The sequence below is a fragment of the Anabas testudineus genome, chromosome 12 (assembly GCF_900324465.2).
Source record: "Anabas testudineus chromosome 12, fAnaTes1.2, whole genome shotgun sequence".
In the NCBI taxonomy this organism is placed as follows: Eukaryota; Metazoa; Chordata; class Actinopteri; order Anabantiformes; family Anabantidae; genus Anabas; species Anabas testudineus.
In genome coordinates, this window is record NC_046621.1 from 19214046 (window position 1) to 19236934 (window position 22889).

Here is a 22889-nt window from a genome sequence, read left to right on the forward strand (position 1 = left end):
ATTGATCAGCTTGTGACACCATTGGGTATTATTATCGAATTCATATACTATTGAATTATGTACCAATCAGCTACACAATTACAAATACCTATTGCTTTTGGTGTTGTGGGGGACCGTTTTGAACATTATTGTGGTTGGGTGTAATCAACTAAACCAGGGGTTGGTCGTGGTCCATGACCATGGTCCTACACAGACACAGCTCTCTTAGAAAACAAGCAGGACATACAGAGACATGCACAGTATTTGTACTGTATGAATAGCTATTCCCTCAAACCCAAAATGAAAAAAATGTATTTAAATTTCTAAGTGACCCCAAGAGTGTAACCTATGGAGACACTAAGAACTAAGACAAAATGAAAAGTGGTGTGCCACAGAGGGAGGAAGAGCAGGCAGGTAAACAGGTGAGCAAATGAACAAGGACCGCTGAGTGAGATACGATAGGAAATAGGGACAGGAAAATACGAAAACAATACACCGTAGAAACTGAAACAATGCAAAGAGAACAAACACAAAGAAGATTAGTCAAAGCCTAAAAACCAGTTAACCCCACGTGCTGGGGGCAGTTCACTGCAAGGAAAGTCAGCGCTTTCATAAATATTTGTGTAATAGGACAATTCCAACATTGCAAATGTATGTCGGTTAGACCTATTTCCTCTTAGGCGTGTCTGACAGCTCTCACTTCTGCCTGGCTGCTACGGCTGAGCTGATCATCAAACTTCGAGGAGAAAATCGTGCTGGAGAAATGAGTTTTTACAGTGATACGTCTACTGAAGACATGCGTGATGAGTTGGAGACTTTAGGGTAAGATTATCTGGGGCTATTGACATCTTCATAAGACTATTTTCTTCCTTTCGCAGAAAACAATGGGGCTGCACAGGTTACTGCAGGTCACTGCAGACTTCGGACCGAAATCACGGAATGAATACTGTTCATACTTCATGCTCCATTAACGCAAACACATTCAGAACATATTTTAGAGGATTTACAAAACATAAACTGTGTGGATGACAAACGGCATTTGAATTCCACAAATTATTATCACTTCTCTTTTGAGCCAGTTGCTTACCCTACATTTCACGGTCGAATTTGATCAAATAAAATACATAAATATTCTTTGAAAAAATAATTTGACTATTTTCAATTTGTGTTCAGCATATTGACAAATATAAAGTACAGAAGTTAAATAATGTTTCTTCATAACATATCATTAAAAAGCCAAGTTCCTTAATTTAAAGCTGGTTCAGGGTAACTGTTACTGTTCTAAAAACAAGACTAGGTAAACTCTAAGAATATGTACAAAACTCTTAACAGGGTATCTAGTATTATCCTCCTTTCATATAATTCTGTTAATTAATGGAGAAAATATTAGAAACAGATCTTATTTTAAAGCAGTCCAATAAATGGTAAATGGTCTGCACTTATATAGCACTTTTCTACCTAGCTGGTACTCAAAGCGCTTTACACTGCTTCTCATTCACACACCGATGGCAGAGCTGCTATGCAGCTGACCTGACTCACCGGGGACAACTAGGGGTTCAGTATCTTGCCCAAGGACACTTTGGCATGTGACGTGGCAGCCGGGAATCGAACCACCAATCCTGCGATTGGCAGTCAACTGCTCTACCTATTGAGCCACAGCCATCCCCAATACACAACTAGAACTGACTCCAGCTCAGTGCTTGTAGCTGATAGTGTGGATCATTACAATAATGACATTGGTGAGTTGGTAGGACAGTCCTCTATGAACCCTGGGTTGGTGGTTTGACTCCCCATTTCCCCGATTCATGGGCTCTGGACAAGACTTGGTACTCCGAACCTTGGAACCTTAAGGGGACTTTCTGTAAACAAGAATTTTGACAAGGGAATCAACAGAATAATGTAGAATAATGTATTATTATTACATGAAATTAAACTGTACATTTTGCAATAGCTTGATTACCAACCACGATCATTCAAGATTTTGAATGATCGTGGTTCTTCCCTTTAGAGGAAGAAACCTACAGCAGAGCCAGGCTCATAATGGACGGTCATTCTGGATTCTGGAGACATACAGCTCCAGGCTGAGGATACCTGCAGAAATGTACAGAGAGAGGGAAACAGAGAGGAGAAAGCACAACTCTGGCTGCAGCATTTTGGATTAACTGGGGGCTTTTAAAGGAGTTATTGGGACATCCTATTAATAATGAATTACAATAGTCCAGTCTGGAAGTAACAAATGCATGGACTAGTTTTTCAGCATCACTTTGAGACAGGATACTCCTAATTTTAACAATATTTCTCAGGTGGAAAAAAAAGGCAGTTCTACAGATTTCTTTTATGTATGAGTGAAAATAAGAACCTTTTTTAAACCTTTTGGAATTTCATAGTTTTTTATTAGTGGAACAGTTATTACCTTCACTATTAAAGTTCTACTCTTGTTGTTCTACGATTTGATTTCACTAAACATTTAAATGATTACCACGATCATTCAAGATTTTTTTCTGACCACATTTCTTCCTCAAAGATGAAGAGATTCCAGTTTTTAACAATGCATTGGACAGTTCTTAACCCAGTTTTAGTAGTTTCAGTTTAGATGTTTTCTTTGCTGGATGCAAAGAAATGCTTCTGAAACAGATTAACATCTTTTTCACAACCATGGGATGTGTCTTTCGATATGGTTGTTTAAGAATTGAGAAGCTACTCACTGCATCAGTTGAAGTTTAATAACTTGTTGGCAGCTAAAACACAATTATCCATGCAGTAATTATCCAATTAAAGGGGCTCTTACTTACCTGTTTGCATGGTTATATCCAGGTGGTGATCTTTTTTACACAGGCAGTGTATATAGCAGTACAGGCCAACAGAAAACTAGAGAATTGGAAATGACATGCATCAAAGTTGAAAATCCAGACTTGAACTAGAGATCTGTTTTGCATTTTATTGCCAGGGATAATTTATGGTATTGATCTGAACCACCACATGTTACTAAATAACCCAGACCTGCAGAGAAACCTCTCCTCAATCAAAACTGTGATCTGTGAACAACTTAACATTGTTCTGGCACAAATGGTCATCAAGGAATCAAAACATATAATATAAACTTTTGATTGTGTTGACATACTTTAAATCAAACAAGAAAACAAAACAAAACAAAATAAAAGAAAAAAGAGGCTAATTCCCCCACTTTTTGTAAACTTTGAATTTGTGGCATCTGGTTATATTTAAAGTATGAGAGCTTTATAACCCAGCAAATATTACATTGACAGAAACTCCCCTGGAGTCCAAAGGTGACACAGGCTTTAATGTTCATGCTTCACACATGAGCATTTCTTAAGTTATGGGTGTCAGCTCTTAATGCAAATAATTAACTTTCACATCCGTTTACTAGTTTCCTTTGCATGTGTCTTACAGAATAAAGTTTGTATAACAGCAGAGGCCATTGCTCAATGAAAAAACAGTTTTAAGCAACAATGCACATTCAGGCTCATAGGTAATGGATCAAAACAAAGATACATTTTGTGCAATTTGTCCCCTGTACACCATTACAATGAAATAATACAGTGAAGTCCAGACATTTATCTTAAATTCAGGGTGAGGTCCAAAGAGGTGTCCATCCATCCAAGTGGATAAGGCCCTCAGGCTGAAAATTAACTGAAGAGATCAACAACAACAAAAGACCTGGAAAATCACAGAAGAATCACTTTACACTGAACAACAGAAAGGCCGGATTAGACATTGCCATTTGGATTGACAAAACCAAGATAAATCAGTAAGCTGGCATACCACATCAACTGTCAAACTTGGTCGATGCTGTTTTATGGCACAAGCATGTATGGCTGATTACGTGACTGCTGATATATCAATTATGAGTATCAATTATGAAGTATAAGGGCTATAGTCTCCGGCTATGGGTCAAAACATGATCCCAATAAAGCAAAAGCTACCCAAGAGTTTGTCAAGGCAAGAAAACTTTAATGACCAAGTCATTCATCTGATTTTAACATAACATCAAAGAGAGACCTTTGTCATTTAGATGAAGATGGAAAGCTAAGTATTGGCATTTAGGAGCTAACTTTCCTGGGCTGTGTCATTCATTTGTGAAGTGGATGAATTCAGTTCAATTCAGTTTTATTTGTATATTAAAGGCATTTTACAGTGCAAGGTTTAAGACCTTAAAGAGTATAATTAGACAAAAAATATACAGAAAACCCAACAATCCCATTTGAGCAAGCTTTAGGCAACAGTGGAGAGGAAAAACTCCCTTTAGAGGAAGAAACCTCCAGCAGAACCAGGCTCATAATGGATGGTCATTCTGGATTCTGGAGATGTACAGCTCCAGGCCGAGGATACCTGCAGAAAAGAACAGAGAGAGGGAAACAGGGAGGAGAAAGGACAACTACAGGAGAGAGAAGACACAAAGTTAATGGCATCCAATGGTGGCATTTGCATTGATATAGGAGAAAGGATAGAGGAGAGGAGCTCAGTTTATCAATAGAGTTCCCCCAGCAGACTAACCTGTAGCAACATAACTAAAACATGGTTCGGAGTCACCTGATCTGTAACTATAAGCTTTATAAAAAAAGGAAAGTTTTAAGTCTAGTCTTAAAGGTGGAGAGGGTGTCTGCCTCACAAACCTGAACTGGGAGCTGGTTCCACAGGATAGCTAAAGGTTCTGCCTCCCATTCTACATTTGGAAACTCTAGGAACCACAAGTAAACCTGCAGCCTGAGAACGAAGAGTTCTGCTTGGAAAATATGGAACTATTAGGTCTTTGAGATAAGATGGAGCCTGATTATTAAGTGATTTATAAATGAGGAGAAGAATTTTAAATTCAATTCTGGATTTTACAGGGATCCAGTGGAGAGAAGCTCACGTAAGAGAAATATGATCTCTCTTGCTAATTCCAGTCAGAACTCTGGCTGCAGCATTTTGGATTAACTGGAGGCTTTTTAATGAGTTATTGGGACATCCTATTAATAATGAATTACAATAGTCCAGTCTGGACGTAACAAATGCATGGACTAGTTTTTCAGCATCACTTTGGGACAGGATGCTCCTAATTTTAGCAATGTTTCTCAGGTGAAAAAGGGCAGTTCTAGAGATTTCTTTTATGTATGAAGTGAAGGAGATATCCTGATCAAAGATAACTCCGAGATATCTTACAGTATTACTTGAGGCCAATACTAAGGCATCAAGGGTGAGAATGTAATTAGACATAGTGTCGCTGAGATTTTTAGGCCCAAACAGTATAACCTCTGTCTTGTTTGAATTTAGAAGAAGGAAATTGGAGGACATCCAGGCCTTTATGTCTTTTAAGTATGCTTGAAGTTTGACTAATTGATCAGTTTCTCCTGGTTTCATAGCTATAAGTACAGCTGGGTATCATATGCATAACAATGGAATTTTATAGAGTGTTTCCTAATAATATTGCCTAAGGGGGACATATATAAAGTGAAAAGAATCGGTCCAAGCACAGATCCCTGTGGAACTCCATAGCTAACTTTGCTGTGCATGGAAGATTCATCATTTACATGTACAAACTGAAATCTATCTATCTGATTGATTCCAATTACATGTTCCAGTCTGTGTAATAAAATGTTGTGATCTATAATGTCGAATGCAGCACTAAGATCTAACATGATGAGTATAGAGAGTAGTCCATTGTCTGATATTAGAAGATCATTAGTGACCTTTACCAGTGCTGTTTCTGTGCTATGATGTACTCTAAATCCTGACTGGAAATCTTCATATTGCTGCGCAGGTGGTCATACAATTGCTTAGAAACTACCTTTTCAAGAATTTTAGAGATAAAAGGCAGATTGGATATTGGTCTATAAGGCCTATATAGATTTGATATTTATTTTAATATGATTTGTCATAACGGATTTTCTGAGTTAATCATACAGATTTATTATGGTACGGTAGAAAAGAGTGTTTTTATCTGTTGGTAGCGTTTGGCTACCTAAAGAGAGAGATAGAAGGCAGCACATTGAGTGTGAAGGGATGGGAGCTGTCAGCTGTAATTGTTTGAAAACTGCTTCTTGTGGAGGTCATACAGGCTGATCCGTTATTGACATAAATACATGCACCACTTCCACAGGATTGTCGGTAATTAAAGCTTCTTGCTCTGTGCATAAAATCATTGATGGACATAGCAGATATAGAGGAGGTCTTCTTTAGGGCCCAAGATACAATCATCCCTGAAATCATGTTGGCAATTCACATGAGACTAGAGTTTGTTGGTTTTGCTCTGAAGGCATTGGGTATTCATTAAGATAGAAGGCCAGGGGAATGCACGACAAACGCTGCCATCTTGCTTGCTGTTGCAAGTTGTGGACTGGGCACATAAAGTACACAACTAAAAATCTAACATGATTCAGATTTTTTAACAGATCAATATAGAATCTCAGCTCACCACAGTATTGAAGTACAAATAGTGTTTAATTTATTTTGTTGAAGGTGGTACCACTATGATCTATCTCGCCATGCTGCAGAAGCACTTCTCTTGTCCAATGGAACTGATGGGAGTTATCTCATGAGAAACAGCAATGAGGGACCGGGCTGCTTCGCACTTTCTGTCAGGTCAGTTTGCCTGGTGTTTTAATTGTAATAAATACATGGCAGGTTTGCTCAATTATCCTGATGAATGTCAAGTTTAAGTTGAGAACTTGTATTAAAAGTCTTTGCTGAATCTTAAAATAGTAGAGCAGATACTAATATCACCTTAATGTAGGGCTAGCTTTATCTGTACAGACCAAAATTTGTGCATTGCACCAGGTACTGACAATTTTCAAGTAACATTATACAGAATAATTAATTTTTTTTCCATCTTTAATCAGGATTTTCAGATTTAAAAGACAATTTTTCCAGTAATAGAACTTAATTTATTAAAATTCCATGTGAGACCATGCATTTGCATTGTGACCATTTACCATACCAAATTCTGATTGTTTAAAAATTAAATTTGATGTGGCCATCGTCAAACATAAGCCCCACTTATTTGCTATATGTAATTTACACATAAACTTTTAAGTTGGGACAGTAAATGAAAGTTAGACCCTGATGTTCTCAAGTCAGATCTTCTAATGTCAGCCACAAATTAAGTAGTCCTGATCTGTCCTCTACTGTATAAGTACAACAATAATACTCTGATTATACACATATTGGATGTTAAGATGGATGTTTCCCCATCATGTCATGCAGCTTAATCTGCATCCAAATGTTCTACTGTACAATATTATACAAGATCAGTGATCTTTAATTTGACTTGAACATTGTTTGAATGTTGTCATTTGACACACAGGGCAAAGGATTCAGTGAAACATTTTCATGTGACACGCAAACAAAATGGCTATGTGTTTGGATTTAATGAGTTTGCAACCCTTCAAGACTTTGTCAGCCACTTTGCTAACCAGCCTCTACTAGGCAGTGACACAGGTATGTAGAATATTCACTAACAAGCTGTGTATCACCAGCTTATACACTACAACAAGTGAATGTGAGTGAGAGGAAACAAGTGTGAGTGAGAGGAAACAAAGACATGACTACTAGTACAGTAGATATGAGACATTAATTTGAATACTTCAGTTTCCTGTGCAGACATAGCCTTTTTGAGCCTGAGAAGTTTTCTCTTAGAGCCCAGAACAAAGAAAATTCAAACAAGCAATAAACAGTGTTTTAGTTAGTTTATACTGTACGAGCCTTACTGTTACATACTACATGTGTGACCAGTTTCTGTATATCAAATTCAAGGTTAAAGCAAGGGGAAAATTATTTTTTTTATAAATTTATGCAAGTACCAAGTTGTGGTGTATCCACCCCAACAATTATTTTATTGGTCCTTAAAGTAATTATTAGAAAACTAATTCTAAAATATGTTGCTAGTGCACATTTAAAGTAAAAAATAAATAGCCAGTCTTCGAGCCACCTGACTATGGCTCAGAAGATTGCTAGAAGAGCAATTCTGTAGATAGAACTATGACACACCTCTCATAATACGTTTCCAATGGAACAAAAGGAGTAAATCCCTACTCGTCTCTTGTTTGAATCCTCTATTGTGTTCAGATTAATGCTTTAATGGCAGTTAGTCAGGCCTGTAACCTCTTATCTGCCTTTGAACCAGGAACCCTCATTGTACTGAAGTGTCCATACCCGTGGCATGTGGAAGAGCCATCCATCTATGAGTCTGTGCGAGTTCACACAGCCATTCGGACGGGCCGCACAGAAAATGACCTTGTTGCAAATGCACCATCGGTATACCTACAGCACACACCAATGAGCAGCTACACCAATACCAGTCAACCTTATGTAATCAGTGTAATTACAGGAGTTACAGTTTAAAGGTCTTCTATTATGCAAAATCCACTTTTTGGACATTTCTGTAAATTTATATGACTCTAGGGTGCATGTAGACACACGCCGAGTATGAAGTGCACTTCCTCCTTTTTCACATTTTGCTGTTTACTCCGATCCTCTCCCAGAACGGTCCGATTAGAATCCTTCACCTTTCTGAAGTCAAGAAAAATTCACGTGACACAGGCTCGGTCTACAAACTCGACCCAAAACTAGATTTCCCGCATTGCGCTCATTCGCTGCATAGCCTCAACTTGGCACAGCTACAGTTGTCAACGAAAAAGTGCTCAGTTGTTGGATGTTCTAAGCTACAAGGGAGTGCTTTCAGTTTATCATCGGAGCGAGACAGGTGGTACCCGTGGGAAATATTTGTTGTTAATGAGGTGGTCATTGCAAACCAGTTCACCTAGGGCAGCTTTGAGAACGAGGTTGCGTTAAACGCTGGGTTTGCATCAAAGCTGAAGTTGAAGAAGTGATCAATTCCGACAGTCCGTGATCCACTCTCTACTCCTCACAGTAAGTAAATTTATATTATAATGCTGTGTAGTAAGTGTAGTGAATTATCATATTATGCTAACTGCATGACAATGCTGGCTGTCTGCATACCGCGACACGATGTACATAAGTCGTTGTATCTTATAACAACCAACGAAAAACCTCCTGCGAGTGGTGTTTTATTATGATGTTTTTTATGATGTATGTAGGTAGTTACACGCACGCGGTGGTTGTGTGTATGTAAAGTACCAGTAGACAGAATGTGTGCTCTTCTGTCAAAACCTGCTATGTGTCGGTATGTTGCGATTGAACCAGTGAGTGGTGTTTCCAATCACTTGCGACACGTTCACTGCACTCAGGTGATCCCTATTTCACTTATGGGACAAGTGTGGGACTACTAGCGCCATATATCTGGACCTCTGTTGGATTAGGTCAGTCAGTTTAAAGAGGGTGAATAGTAATGCAAACACTGATTTCTCCTTACATATTTCTATTTAATTGACATTGCTTTGTAGAAACCTGTTTTTACTTTGACATTAATGAGGTATTTTTCTGACATTTTTTTGTCAAAGTTGACCATGATTGATTTATGTCAAAAGGATGCAGCATCCAAGGAGTTGAATACTTTTATGGTCACCGTACGTTATCTTGCAGATCTGGGTTATGGCGAGGAAATTCTAACATCCGTTAACTGTGCTCTATGTGTTACTAGGTTATTCCATGCTTAGTCGTTACTTTTTCCAAGATTGTTTTTACTATAACGATATCATAGTGATTTCCTTTACCTTATTGAAATGTGGCTTATTAATCGTCAGATACCTATAGCTTGTGTAATATAGCTATTATATGTGTAGGAAAAATACAATGTAAATGTAACAAGTGAATTGCTATACAGGGGGACACATCCCACTTACTCAAATACAAGGAGGTTTCCTGTAAAATAGAGACACCACTGCAACCTAACAACAAAGCATTGATGTAAATTTTTCTGGTTTTTCAATTTCATAAACATTTTATCTCTGCTACAGCTCACCAGGCAACTGTGTTCTGAAATAACACCCATAAAGAAACTATCAAAGATGTCACCTGGACCTTCAGGAGGAAGATCCAGAGTGGTCGTGAGGGAGTTAACAGACATGTGGGTTATTTAAATTTCTCCCAGAACTGTTGTTACACAATGTTGCTGTATGCTGACATGTTATTTTGTTGACTGCAATTTCTATTACAGAGGGCAGGCTGAACAGATACACCTTTTTGCATGATGAAGTTCAGCAACAGTACCTTAGTGTAGATATGACAGTTACAGCTATTAATTGAATTAGTAGTGTTTTGTAGAGTTAGCACAAATATTGTCATTACTAATACACACTTTTTAGTTTGTTTAGTTTTGTTTCATGTTGGACAAGCTGCTAACAAAAAGATCCTGAAGGATGTTGAGCCTCCACCAACATTTTGCTCACAGCAAATGTGAGCAAAATGTACTTCAAGTGTTACTTAGGTTGAAAAATATATCTTTGGTCTGCTGTTAATAGCATTTTTGATTTGTTTTACTTTTTGTTTTACTGTACTTGAAGACTCCATGGTCCATCCTGTATTACAATGACAATGCAATAACATCAGCTGCAGACCCAAATTTAAAAGACCAGAAGCAAGAATGCAGAGTCAAACCAATGAGGACTGAGCTGTCATTCTGTAAGTTTTATATTCCTTTATTTTTTTTTAACAATACCTTTAAAACTTACATGTGGTGTTTACTGTAGTTCTTTTAGTAAAATTGAAATAAAATAAATATTAATTGGTCCAAGAAAAGATGTAAATTCTACTCTCGTAAGCACATAGAATTGATAATAACAACCACTTATTTGTGTGTGTTTCATATTACAGAGTGTATGTGAATTATGGATCATCTTTGAGAAGGTTTTTGTGAACCTGTCACCAGAGGACCCTCGTGCACAGTGTGAGCAACCAGACGAGTATGATTCTATCACCACCTGAGTGTCCTGGTGAAGTAGGGTGGTCTTGCTTGCTGTAAAGAATGCAGTTAGAATACAAGCAGGGCAGGGGGTCATTGAGGACCAGTTATGAGAAGCCCTAATCTATGTTATTAGGTTGAAACACACAATGGTAACACTGTAAAGTGCAACTACTGGTGATGTTATAAATACTTTTCAATATCTGTAAAATGTAAATTTTTCTGTGGTAGTTTTACCCCAATAATGGTACTTTATGTGAAAATATGTAAAGCAGCTTGGCGTAACATGTGTAAATTATCATTAAGACTGTTTCACATAATGTGACATGATAAAGCAGATCACACCTACTCCTATGTTCCTCTCAGCTGTAAATGCCCATAGTCAGCAAACAGTTCAGATCAGCTGCCTCTTACCTCCTAATGTGAATTAGCTATGGTATTATATATATATATATATATATATATATATATATATTAACATAAAATAATATAATAATAGTAACAATAAATTATGAAGATGTCAACATAAAAAACATACACCTGATATTATATTCAGTTAGATTTAGTTAGTGTGCAGGCATGAGCTGTACTGAAGCTGGTTGCAGTTGTCTTTCATGTATTTTCTTATTTATATATATTTTTGTTTTGTTTCTCTTTTTTTTTATCAACATTAAGTGCTCCACAGAATGCCACAGGAGATCCTTTCTAACTGTGGCCATCAATCTTTAAAATTCATACCCCCTCTGTAAGGGGTGGAGGAACTGAGAATTTCTTGTCATATATGTGTTAACATTCCACCCTGGACTTTAATTATTGACCCAATTTTTATCAATCTTACATATTCTGTATATATACTGAGTCCTCTGTATTGATGTTATTCTGTGTTCGTGTGGATCCTTGTCTGTCTGAGTTGAGAACAACTGTAACAAGGCAACGTTTTTTGAATCTTTAATTCAATCTGTAGACAATTCTATTGAAAATGTGAGCTTTTTTCCCAATACCAAGCATCGTAAACTCTAAACCAGACACACATTGTGTAACTATGTTTTTTGCATTACTGTAGCAGCATGAAGTGGCTATGCAAACGACTAGGCCTACATTACAGAAACCAAGCTGAATTAAGTTCAAAATCATCATTGACAAATACTATCAGTAAAAAAGAAGTAACCTACTTAGAGTCGAGCTAATGTTACCTTCCACTACACTACGATTGTGTTATTACGGGCCAAGATACAGACAACACAGCAGAGAAAGTACGCTAGCAGAGCTAGCTATCCTATGTCCAATAATACAGTACATTCGCTAACTGTTCATAAACGTCCTGTTCAATCAAAATGTTTGTACGTCTGTGCAAACAATATTTACAGACGCTGAGCTAACGTTAAAGTCTACTAGCTACTTAGTTACTATAGCATTATCAACCAAAACGGCTAACAGAGTTACCTGTTTACTGACCTTTTAGAACATTCAGGACCTCTGCTAAACACTGTCTCCATGAAACCAGTGAGCTTCTAGGTCTGCTTTAGCCGAACAAGTCGCTCTTGCTCAGTCACAGTGTATTTAAGAACCTCCCCGTTACCAGGGCAATAAGAAGGACGCTGTAATCTCCGACCTCCGTTACCTCGTATTCGCTTCCGCGTAGAGGCGTGGGGTTGTCACATCTCATCTGTATACGAGTGGCAGTCTGAAAACAGTTCGCTCTGACAGAGGGGCTAAAATGTACACTTTCAGACGGGCCCGCGGAGGCCATCTACATGGATTTTCGACATGAAAATGTAAAGACACATCCAACATAATTTAGCCTGAAAAGCCTAATAGGGGACCTTTAACTTTTTTTTTTTTCAAGTTCAGTTCATACAAGTCAACCATAACCAAGCATGGTAGTCCTGTCAGCTGTCATTTGATATATGCATTTTATCACTATTGCAGCAGTCAAGTAGCCCACATACTATATTTAGCAGTTTTGAACTTTTGAAGTTGATAACATTAAAACGTCAGTTGGATCTGCGTTTTGTATTATTCATATATTTTCAAGCAAACAAAATCTAAGTCAAGAAGAAACAACACCAAAGCAAAGTGCTATCAAAAAAGTGTTTCTGTTTCAAGAGATGTTAGAACGAAAGGGTAGAAAAGTTTTTTTTTTTTTTTTTTTTTAAGTGCTAAGGAAGATGCGGAAGAGTTCTGTTTTCAGCAGTTTTTTAAAGATTGCAAGTGAGGTGGCTGAGCGTGCAGAGATAGGCTGCTCATTCCACCATCGTGGGATCACTGAGCTGAACAGTCAAGACAAACTACACTGAGCCATGAAGCTATGTGGCTAGATAGTGTAGTGGTAACATTGGCACCCTCCATGGAGGAGACTATGAGGATGCCTTCAGTAGGGGTAGGCATGATCTCCTTTCGCCTGTGCCAAATGACTAAATGTAAATAAAGTTAAAAGATCAAAAAAGATATGTCACGTTGACGTAAGGTAAATGTGACAATATTCATTAACTATTTCAGTTATGTTAATACTAACAAAAAGCATGTCCTTTCAGCTAGGGACAAAGGAAGGCTTTCTGGTGAAACAAGGAGCATTTGTGAAGGTAAGAACATTGGCACCTTAGAAGAGTTTGTTGTTGTTGAGGTTGTAGTTTTTCAAAGAAAATGTGTCCTTCACTTACACACAAGTTATAACAGTCATGCACCTATATTGGAGCACGACTGTTGAGACATGCATTTCAGTGGTATATTAAAAAAATATTCATCCTGTTTGTGCATATCTTTAAATCATTTTACAGAACTGGAAACAAAGGTGGTTCACACTCAACAGATATGAACTCAAATACTTCAGAGACAAAACGGTGAGTCTCTCTTCAACGGCCATTGTGTGTAAAATATGCTGTTTCACAACTTCACATTGGGAGTTTTGTAAATAGTTACAGCAAATTTATGAAGTTTCTGCTGCTTCTAGTCACACTAACAGTTTGATATTGTAGTGTTAGCAGTAATGTGTCTCTGTTGCAGTGTGAAGAGCCCATTCGAACTCTGGACCTGAGAGCCTGTTCTGCAGTTCAGTTTGACTATTCTCAGGATAGAGTTAACTGCTTCTGGTAAGCAATGTTTAGTCACTGATCAATGCTGAGATGGCATACCACTAGTAAAGTAACCTTTATTGTTTAGTGCTGTACTACAGCTTCTACTGTTTATAGAACAAATGGATAACTGAACAATCAATAACAATTACAAAACTGAATTGAAACAAACAAACAAACAAACAAAAAAAACAATATATGTCATAACAACATAAGCCAATAACGAAAGCATAAACTGCCATTTGTGTTGTTTCAAAAAGAGGAAGTCTGAGCAGTAAAATAACAGAAGGAAACACGGGCAGGAGGATAAGTGCACATAAGCTGTAGCTGAGGCATTACAATCACTGAAACTACTTTCATACAGTTTCTAACAGTTTGTATTGTATCAGTCTAAACAGGAACTACTGATTTTGATATTTTTTTCTCTCAAGCAAGCAAAGTTTCTGCAGTATTTCAATTCAATTCAATGTTACTTTATAGTGCCAAATTACAACAAATGTAATCTCAAGGCATGTTTACAGTGTTTAAGGTTAAAGACCTTACAAAATATTACTGTATACCGAATAATATAGAAAATCCAACAACCCCACCTGAGCAAGCACTAGGCGACAGTGGAGAGGAAAAACTCCCTTTAAAGAAAGCCCACCTGCCATGACCTGTTTGTCGTGAGTGGAAAGAGGAGAGACAAACAGCAGGCAACAAAAAAACAACAACAAGCAGGAAAAACACTGGTCACATTGGTAGAGTCACTCTGGAAATAGACAGCTCTAAGGCTGAGCAAAAAAAAGTATGTGAAGAATTTCATGGTTTTCTGCATTAATTTGTTATGAAATATGATTTTATTGCTATCCAAGTCAAAAGTATTATCAAATATAATGTGTCTAAAATAGTAGCACAAACATTTTTTGGTTTTTTATTTCTTTATGGAGAACAACTATAACAACCTCATAGTGCTAGTGGAAAAGGTATGCAAACCTTTTAAATAATGACATCAAAAGAATTTAATTGGATTCAGGTATTGGCATACTTGGAGTCTTAAGAAAATTAGTAGAGGTGTGGACTAGAGCTACTTTGATTGAGTTTTGAGTAAAACTAAGATTGAACCACACTGCTCAAACAGATAAAGGGAACACTTTAAAACACATCCTAGATCTCAATGAATGAAATATTCCTGTTGAAAATCTTCATTAGATAGTTGAATGTGTGACAACAAAATAACATAAGAATGTTCTCCTGAGGGACCCCCCCACCCTCCCCACCCCTGACAAATTAATCTAGAGCTGTAGTATATATAAGTCCATCCATGCCCAGTGCAGGAAGAGTCTGATAAATTTTTTTCTCTGAGAGTTATAATTTTATTTGGTTCTAGCTTTACATAGGGCTTTTTTTCTTTCCAGGCTAGACAAGATTCATCTAAATTAGTGGAATCCTTTCCAGCTTACGTGATGTCTGCTTAAATCTATGGCATGTTGAATTGTTCCATGGAGCTTCCCTCCTCTAATTTACCACCTTCTTTTTCAGAGGGGCAACAGTATAGATTATTGTTCAGAATGAGGCTGCAGTATTATCAACAAGATAATCGACTTGTGCTAGAGTTAAGATGACTGCCCTCCTCTGTGTTGGTACATGGCTCTAAAAAAGGAATCAGAATCAGATTCAGTTTTATTGGCCAAGTTTGCACAGGACAAACAAGGAATTGGATTTGGTCTGACTCCGTCTTTTGTGCCCTCTGGTGGCATGTAACATTAATTATTTACATACTTGATTACCATTATTTACATAATATACAGCACACTATATCACATGGGGTATCTGTGTCTGGTGGTTCTGGTGGCTATAGCTCTGTGGCGCCTGCCAGAGGGGAGGAGCTTGAACAGTTTGTGTGGAGGGTGTGTGGGGTCAGCAGTGATACTGACAGCCCTGAGTCTGGACCGGTACAGGTGTTGGATGGAAGGAAGCTCAGTCCCAATGATCTTCTCTGCTGACCGGATCACCCGCTGCAGTCTGTGCCTGTCCTGCTTGGTGGCTGAACCAAACTACACATTGCAGAGGGAGGGAGGTGCAGAGGACAGACTGGATGACGGCAGTATAGAACATGGTCAGCAGCTCCTGGGGCAGATTGAACTTCCTGATCTGTCTCAGGAAGTATAGCCTCTGGTGGGACTTTTTGCGGGTTGTGTCTATGTGGGGGACCACTTCATGTCCTGGGAGATTGTGGATCCTAGGACCCTGAATGAGTCCACAATAGATAATGTGGTATTGTGAATGGTGAGGGGGAGGGGGGGCAGGCGGTTCTTCCTAAAGTCCACCGTCATCTCCAGTCTTAAGCGTGTTGAGCTCCAGCTGATTCAGACTGCACCACTGGACCAGCTGCTCCACCTCCTGCCTGTATGCAGACTCATCACCGTCCCAGATCAGTCCAATAACAGTCATGTCGTCTCCATACTTCAGGATTTTCAGAGACGGGTTTCCTGAGGTGCAGTCATTAGTGTACAGGGAGAAGAACAGTGGGGAGAGGTGATGGTGCGGGTGCCAGATGTGATGCTGCCCAGTCTCACCTGCTGCCTCCTGTCAGTTAGGAAGCTCCTATTCCACTGACACGTGGGAGCAGGTACAGCAAGCTCGGTCAGTTTATGGTGGAGTATTCCAGGGGTGATCATGTTGAAGGCCAAACTGAAGTCCATGAACAGGATCCTGACATACATGCCAGGAAGATCCAGGTGTTGCAGGATGTAGAGGAGTCCTAGGTTTACTGCTTCATCAGCCGACCTGTTTTTCCTGTAGGCAGACTGCAGAGGTTCCAGCAGGGGGTCTGGGATGTCCTTCATGTGGTTCATCACCAGCCTCTCAAATTACTTCATGACCACAGAAGTCAGGGCGACAGGTCAGTTAGGGGCGGCAGTAGCTCAGGTGGTAGAGCAGTCGCCTACGAACCCTAGGGTGAGTGGTTCGATTCCCGATTCCTACTTGCTGAGGTGAAACCCTGTAGTGTAGCGCTGACATACTGTCAGAGCTACTAGTATTTTATTGATTCCTCCCAAGGGGATCAATAAAATATTCATTATTATTACTTCTGTAGGCTTCTTCCTTGGCCTGGCGCAGCTTCCTTAACTCCGGAGTGAACCATGGCTTGTTGTTATGTGCACACAGTTTTGGTCCTGACGCACATATCTTCACAAAAGTTGATGTAAGATATCACAGTGTCAGTGAGCTCAAGGATGTCTCTTGCTGCAGCTTTAAAAAATCTCCCAGACAGTGCAGTCAAAATAGCCCTGCAACTCCAGTTATGACGACTCCTGTCCACCTTTTCACCATCCTGACCACAGGTTTATTGGTTTAAAGGGGACGTATACATACATATAAAAGGGATGGCAGCTAATAAAAAAGCACTCTAAGTGAGGACTGGAAAACTTCTTCAACACTGTGGCATCTGTACACCGACCTCTGTTAATATAAAAGCAGGTTCCGCCTCCCTGTGTTTTCCCGGAGAGCTCCATGACATGGCCCGCAGGGAGCAGCTGGCAGCCGGGAAGATGTAGAGCAGGGGTGCCAAACTCAATTGCACCAGGGGCCAAAACACAAAGCACACCTTAGGTTGCAGGCCGAACAGGATAAACATTTATTGAACACACTAAAAGTAAACGTCTCCTAAATGCGTCTCCTGATGTATGATGCTGTGATGCGCTGTCAACTCACCAGTACAGTTCTCCTCCTGCATCTTTACCTGCATCCTCCCACTAACCCACTGTTTTCACCGCACATCGCTGCTGCTTCATCTGTTGTGAGAGCTACTAGTTTGTCCTGAGGTAGTTTCATGTCGGTTGCACTTTGAATATGTTTTCAAAATGTCTACTTCTGTCATTGTCCCGTGCATTGATTTAATGTCCATTATTTCCTCTATAACGCTCAAATCGGAGTCCATTCCACGGATAAAGATGGCCAGCTTTGCAGTGTCCGTCATGTCAGTACTTTCATCCACAGTAAGAGAGCATGCAATAAAGTCTTCTACTGCTTCTTTCAATCAACTGTGTTCTTAAATCAGTGGCCATCTCACAAACACGATCATCATCTCAGGCTTACATTTCACAACACCTGCTTTTTGTCTGGACACCAGACATCGCACACCTTTATCATCTTAGATTAAATTCCTAATTACAGCCACAAATCAGACAAACAGGTTTACCTGAAGGCTCAGTTTTCAGAATCAACTTATATATTTGCCATTCTTCAGGGTTACCTCTGACCTTACAATAGTGTTTCCCAGGTAACCTATGGTTTGGTAGCTGTTGCGCTGTATTTTCGGATCTGTAGTTATGTTTTATCAGCGCTTCATATCGCCGGGCCATTAATAACTATAATAATAGATCAATGTAAAATGATCACATAATTGTACATAATTGTATTATGGGCCGGATATGGCCCGCAGGCCTTGAGTTTGACACATATGGTGTAGAGCACCTTCAGGGATGTTCTCACTGAACCAGGTTTCTGTGAAGCACAGGAGAGTTTCAACAACCTCCTCTGCTTGTTGTTACTCTGCTTTATTCTCTCTTTTTCTCTCTTCTCACTTTTTACTCACTCTAACCAGTTGAAGCAGATAGCTGCCCATCCTGAGCCTTCCTTCAAAGGGAGTTTTTTCTCTCAATTGCCATCTAATGCTTCTCAAAAAGGATTTGTTGTGCTTTCTATATAACTCTATACATTTGTATATGTTTCCTACATAATTTTAGTTCTTAGTATATATATATATAAAGTGCCTTGAGATTACTTTTGTCATTATTTGGTGCTATTTCCTTTACATCACCCTTTGCAGCCTCCTTCCCTGGGAGGCTGAACAGTATGATAGCGTAATTAATATGTAATAATGTAGTTCTAAAAAAATCTAAATTTTTAAAACAAGTGGTTTAACATGGTCAATGCCACCAGTTTGATGAAATGTAATTTCTGAACTAGAAAACTGTAGAATCTTATATGTCTTTTTCATTTTATATGTCACATAGTTTATTCTCAGGTTTACATGGAAATATCACAGGTTTAATGTGGGCTCATAAACCATTTCAAAGGACTAAGCAATTGTACGAACACCTGCGTAGCAATAACTTGTATGAAGATTTCCAGTCAGGATTTAGAGTACATCATAGTACAGAAACAGCACTGGTAAAGGTTACTAATGATCTTCTATTGGCATCAGACAATGGACTACTCTCTATACTCGTCATGTTAGATCTTAGTGCTGCATTCGACACTATAGATCACAACATTTTATTACACAGACTGGAACATGTAATTGGAATCAAAGGAACAGCACTAGAGTGGTTTAAATCGTATCTATCGGATAGATTTCAGTTTGTACACGTTAATGATGAGTCTTCCATGCATAGCAAACTCAGCTATGGAGTTCCACAGGGATCTGTGCTTGGACCGATTCTTTTCACTTTATATATGTCCCCCTTAGGCAATATTATTAGGAAACACTCTATAAAATTCCATTGTTATGCATATGATACCCAGCTGTACTTATAGCTATGAAACCAGGAGAAACTGATCAATTAGTCAAACTTCAGGAATGCTTAAAAGACATAAAGACCTGGATGTCCTCCAATTTCCTTCTCCTAAATCCAGACAAGACAGAGGTTATACTGTTTGGGCCTAAAAATCTCAGCGACACTATGTCTAAACACATTCTCACCACTAATGACTTAGTTCTGGCCTCAAGTAATACTGTAAGAAACCTCGGGGTTCTCTTTGATCAGGATATCTCCTTCACTTCATACATAAAAGAAATCTCTAGAACTGCCTTTTTTCACCTAAGAAACATTGCTAAAATTAGGAGCATCCTGTCCCAAAGTGATGCTGAAAAACTAGTCCATGCATTTCTTACTTCCAGACTGAACTATTGTAATTCCTTATTAATGGGATGTCCCAATAACTCATTAAAGAGCCTCCAGTTAATCCAAAATGCTGCAGCCAGAGTTCTGACTGGAATTAGCAAGAGAGATCATATTTCTCCAACGTTAGCTTCTCTCCATTGGCTCCCTGTTAAATCCAGAATTGAATTTAAAATTCTTCTTCTCACTTATAAATCCCTTACAAATCAGGCTCCATCACTCTACGTTCTCAGACGGCAAGGTTACTTGTGGTTCCTAGAGTTTCCAAATGTAGAATGGGAGGCAGAGCCTTTAGCTACCAAGCCCCTCTCCTGTGGAACCAGCTCCCAGTTCAGGTTCGGGAGGCAGACACCCTCTCTACATTTAAGACTAGACTTAAAACTTTCCTTTTTTATAAAGCTTATAGTTAGAGATGGATCAGGTGACTCTGAACCATCTCTTAGTTATGCTGATATAGCTTAATCTGCTGGGGGACCTCTACTCATAAACTGAGCTCCTCTCCTCTCTCCTTTCTCCTGTATCAATGCAAATGCCACCATTGCATGTCATTAACTTTGTGTCATCTCTCTCTTTTAGTTGTGTTTCCTCCTCTCTGTCTCCCTCTCTCTGTACTTTTCTGCAGGTATCCTCGGCCTGGAGCTGTACATCTCCAGAATCCAGTTCATCTGCCCAATGTTATTGAAGCTTGTTGTTGTCTTTATTGCCTGCTGTTCTTTTCTCTCTTCTCTTTCCACTCACCCCAACCGGTCGAGGCAGATGGCCGCCCACTATGAGCCTGGCTCTGCTGGAGGTTTCTTCCTCTAAAGGGAGTTTTTCCTCTCCACTGTTGCCTAAAGCTTGCTCAAATGGGATTGTTGGGTTTTCTCCATAATTTTTTGTATAAATATTTTCTGTAAGGTCTTAAACCTTACACTGTAAAGTGCCTTGAATTGAACTAACACTTGAAGTCATGATGAAAGAAATTATATGGCCACCTTCTAAATCAATGATTCACTCTTGTGGAAATGTGCAACATAATTGTGATTTTAAATGTGATACTGTGGACTAAAATAGACCAAGCACACAACTATGGAAATGGATCAGGGCACATGAGACATAATTTGTACACGTGGATTGGCCACCAAACAGTCTAGATCTTAACCCCACTGAGAATCCTTGGGATCTGCTGGAGAATAATTCACACAGTAGTCTGGCCCCTCATCGAGTCACAATCTTGGCGAGAAATTAATGCAACTTTGGATGAAAAAAAATGTGGTGACATTGCATAAATTTATCAAGCAAAGTTGTGCTGTAATCAAAGTAAAAAGTGGTCCACGAAATATTAACGTGTGTCATTTTTTCTCTTTTGCCAGGCTTTGAACTTAAATACATAATTGATACTTCCTTCAGATAAGTCTTCATTTCTGTGTCCACAGTTTGGTGTTTCCTGATAGAACATTTTATCTTTGTGCAAAGACTGGGGTGGAGGCAGACGAGTGGATCAAAATCCTGAGGTGGAAACTGGTGAGTCAAAAAGACAAACAATAACACAAACAAAGTGTTTTCATACCTTAGTGCGTTTGCTCTGGTCCGGGTCACTTGATAGGTTTGTAAATATGTAACACTTTCCCCTTAGTTCAGTTCTTCTCCACAAGGATTTTGAATGTGTCTGCTGTGGGAACAAAAAGTATACAGGAAGAAAGTCCTTTTGTTGTGGACTACAACAAAGGACTTCTGGGAGCAGTTGTTTTGGTGTGCACCCAAGTGCAATTACTGTATTCATACCAGACAAAATACCCCTAGGGTGAAATCAAACTTGATTTCGATTTAAATACAGGTATGAAACACATAATCTACAACATATATCTACAACATGCCACTTTCTTGCAGTCTTGCAAATATTGCAGTCCAACTTTCATTTTTTTTTTACTCCAGCGTTATTAGTTTTTTTATGGTTAGGTTTAGACACTCAGGTTAATGCACTGACTTAAGATCAGGGAAAGACAGTGGGCTGGGTTAATAGAGACAATTTAATTCATACACTGTCTGTTTTAAAATCAAATCCAAAACACAATTTGTGTTTAACCCTTTTTTTCAAACCTAACCTGGCACAGGAATCTGAACTCAATCTCTAGGCTCATCATTCCCAGACCTTTGTCAATCCTGCACATTGTTGAGGCTGTGTACTGTAGACCTAAGCCTAACCCTAAGACGAGTAAGACACATTCAAATTGATCAATGTAAATGATTGTTTAAAAAAGAAAAACAATGATTACCACTTTGGGATGGAGACTGTGATCGAGATTGTCTAATGAAGAGAAGAAACTCTTTTTGTCTCATCTGTATTTGTCATGCTGTGCTGACAGGAGATCTTGTCGTAATTTTCGTTATATTTTCTTTGTTATTGTTTTAGTCATTAAATAAACCTTTAGTGAACAAATACTTAAAGTAAAATCTTTTGGTTGAAAAAGTTAAAACTGGTATACGATTCCACTTCAAACAACATCAAGTTCATGGTTGCAGTCCCAGTGAGATGGTGACAGCACATATTTATTTACATAAACTTGTATGTTACTGTTACAATACAATGCAACACAACTTGCAAAGTTAGTTAATTACTTGGTTAATGTTAGAAAACATGTTCTATGGCTTATCTTGTCTCCAGCTATGCCCCGCCCACCAAAAATCATAATTTTTTACTCACTAGGAAGGGCTTCCTTGACTCACAAAGTTAATAAAATGTACAATATATAAATTTAAACTGTGTGACCAAGTTGCAGTCTGAGGTTTTGCAGCCAGCAGTGACACTGTCTTTGTTTACAGTCACAGATAAGGAAAGGTCGATGACAACTGTCGTGGAAGATACAGGATATGGACCGAAGCCCCACCTTCATAAAGAATCAGCTGGATGGACAATAAAGACCATTCAAAACGCAAGCGTAACCTCCACTATACCTACCACTGGGAGGTTCCTACAGACCAACAACCTGGATGTGGCTGCATTTTGCTTTAAGACAGTTATTCATTACAAAGACATTTATGGTACTTTCTTTGGTAGCAGTCTTACTTGGCTGCTTTCTTTCCCAATAGAGTATTTCTTTACATCTTGAACATGAAGAATTGAACAATTAATTAAATAAATAATTAATTTAA

General features: G+C 38.7%; 1 protein-coding gene and 1 long non-coding RNA gene across 2 annotated transcripts; both read left to right on the forward strand.

The window, feature by feature from the left end:
- Positions 1-619: 619 nt before the first annotated feature.
- Positions 620-22889, forward strand: dapp1 (dual adaptor of phosphotyrosine and 3-phosphoinositides). Its single transcript, XM_026356217.1, has 9 exons — positions 620-801; positions 6439-6561; positions 7283-7416; positions 8102-8232; positions 13333-13380; positions 13576-13638; positions 13802-13887; positions 21173-21260; positions 22560-22889. Exons 1-9 carry the CDS (start codon positions 743-745, stop codon positions 22581-22583), a joined length of 756 nt encoding a protein of 251 aa, XP_026212002.1. The 5' UTR covers positions 620-742; the 3' UTR covers positions 22584-22889.
- On the forward strand, positions 9973-11227 carry LOC113159498. Its single transcript, XR_003298630.1, has 3 exons — positions 9973-10293; positions 10401-10518; positions 10711-11227. It is a non-coding gene; the product is annotated as an uncharacterized LOC113159498 (long non-coding RNA).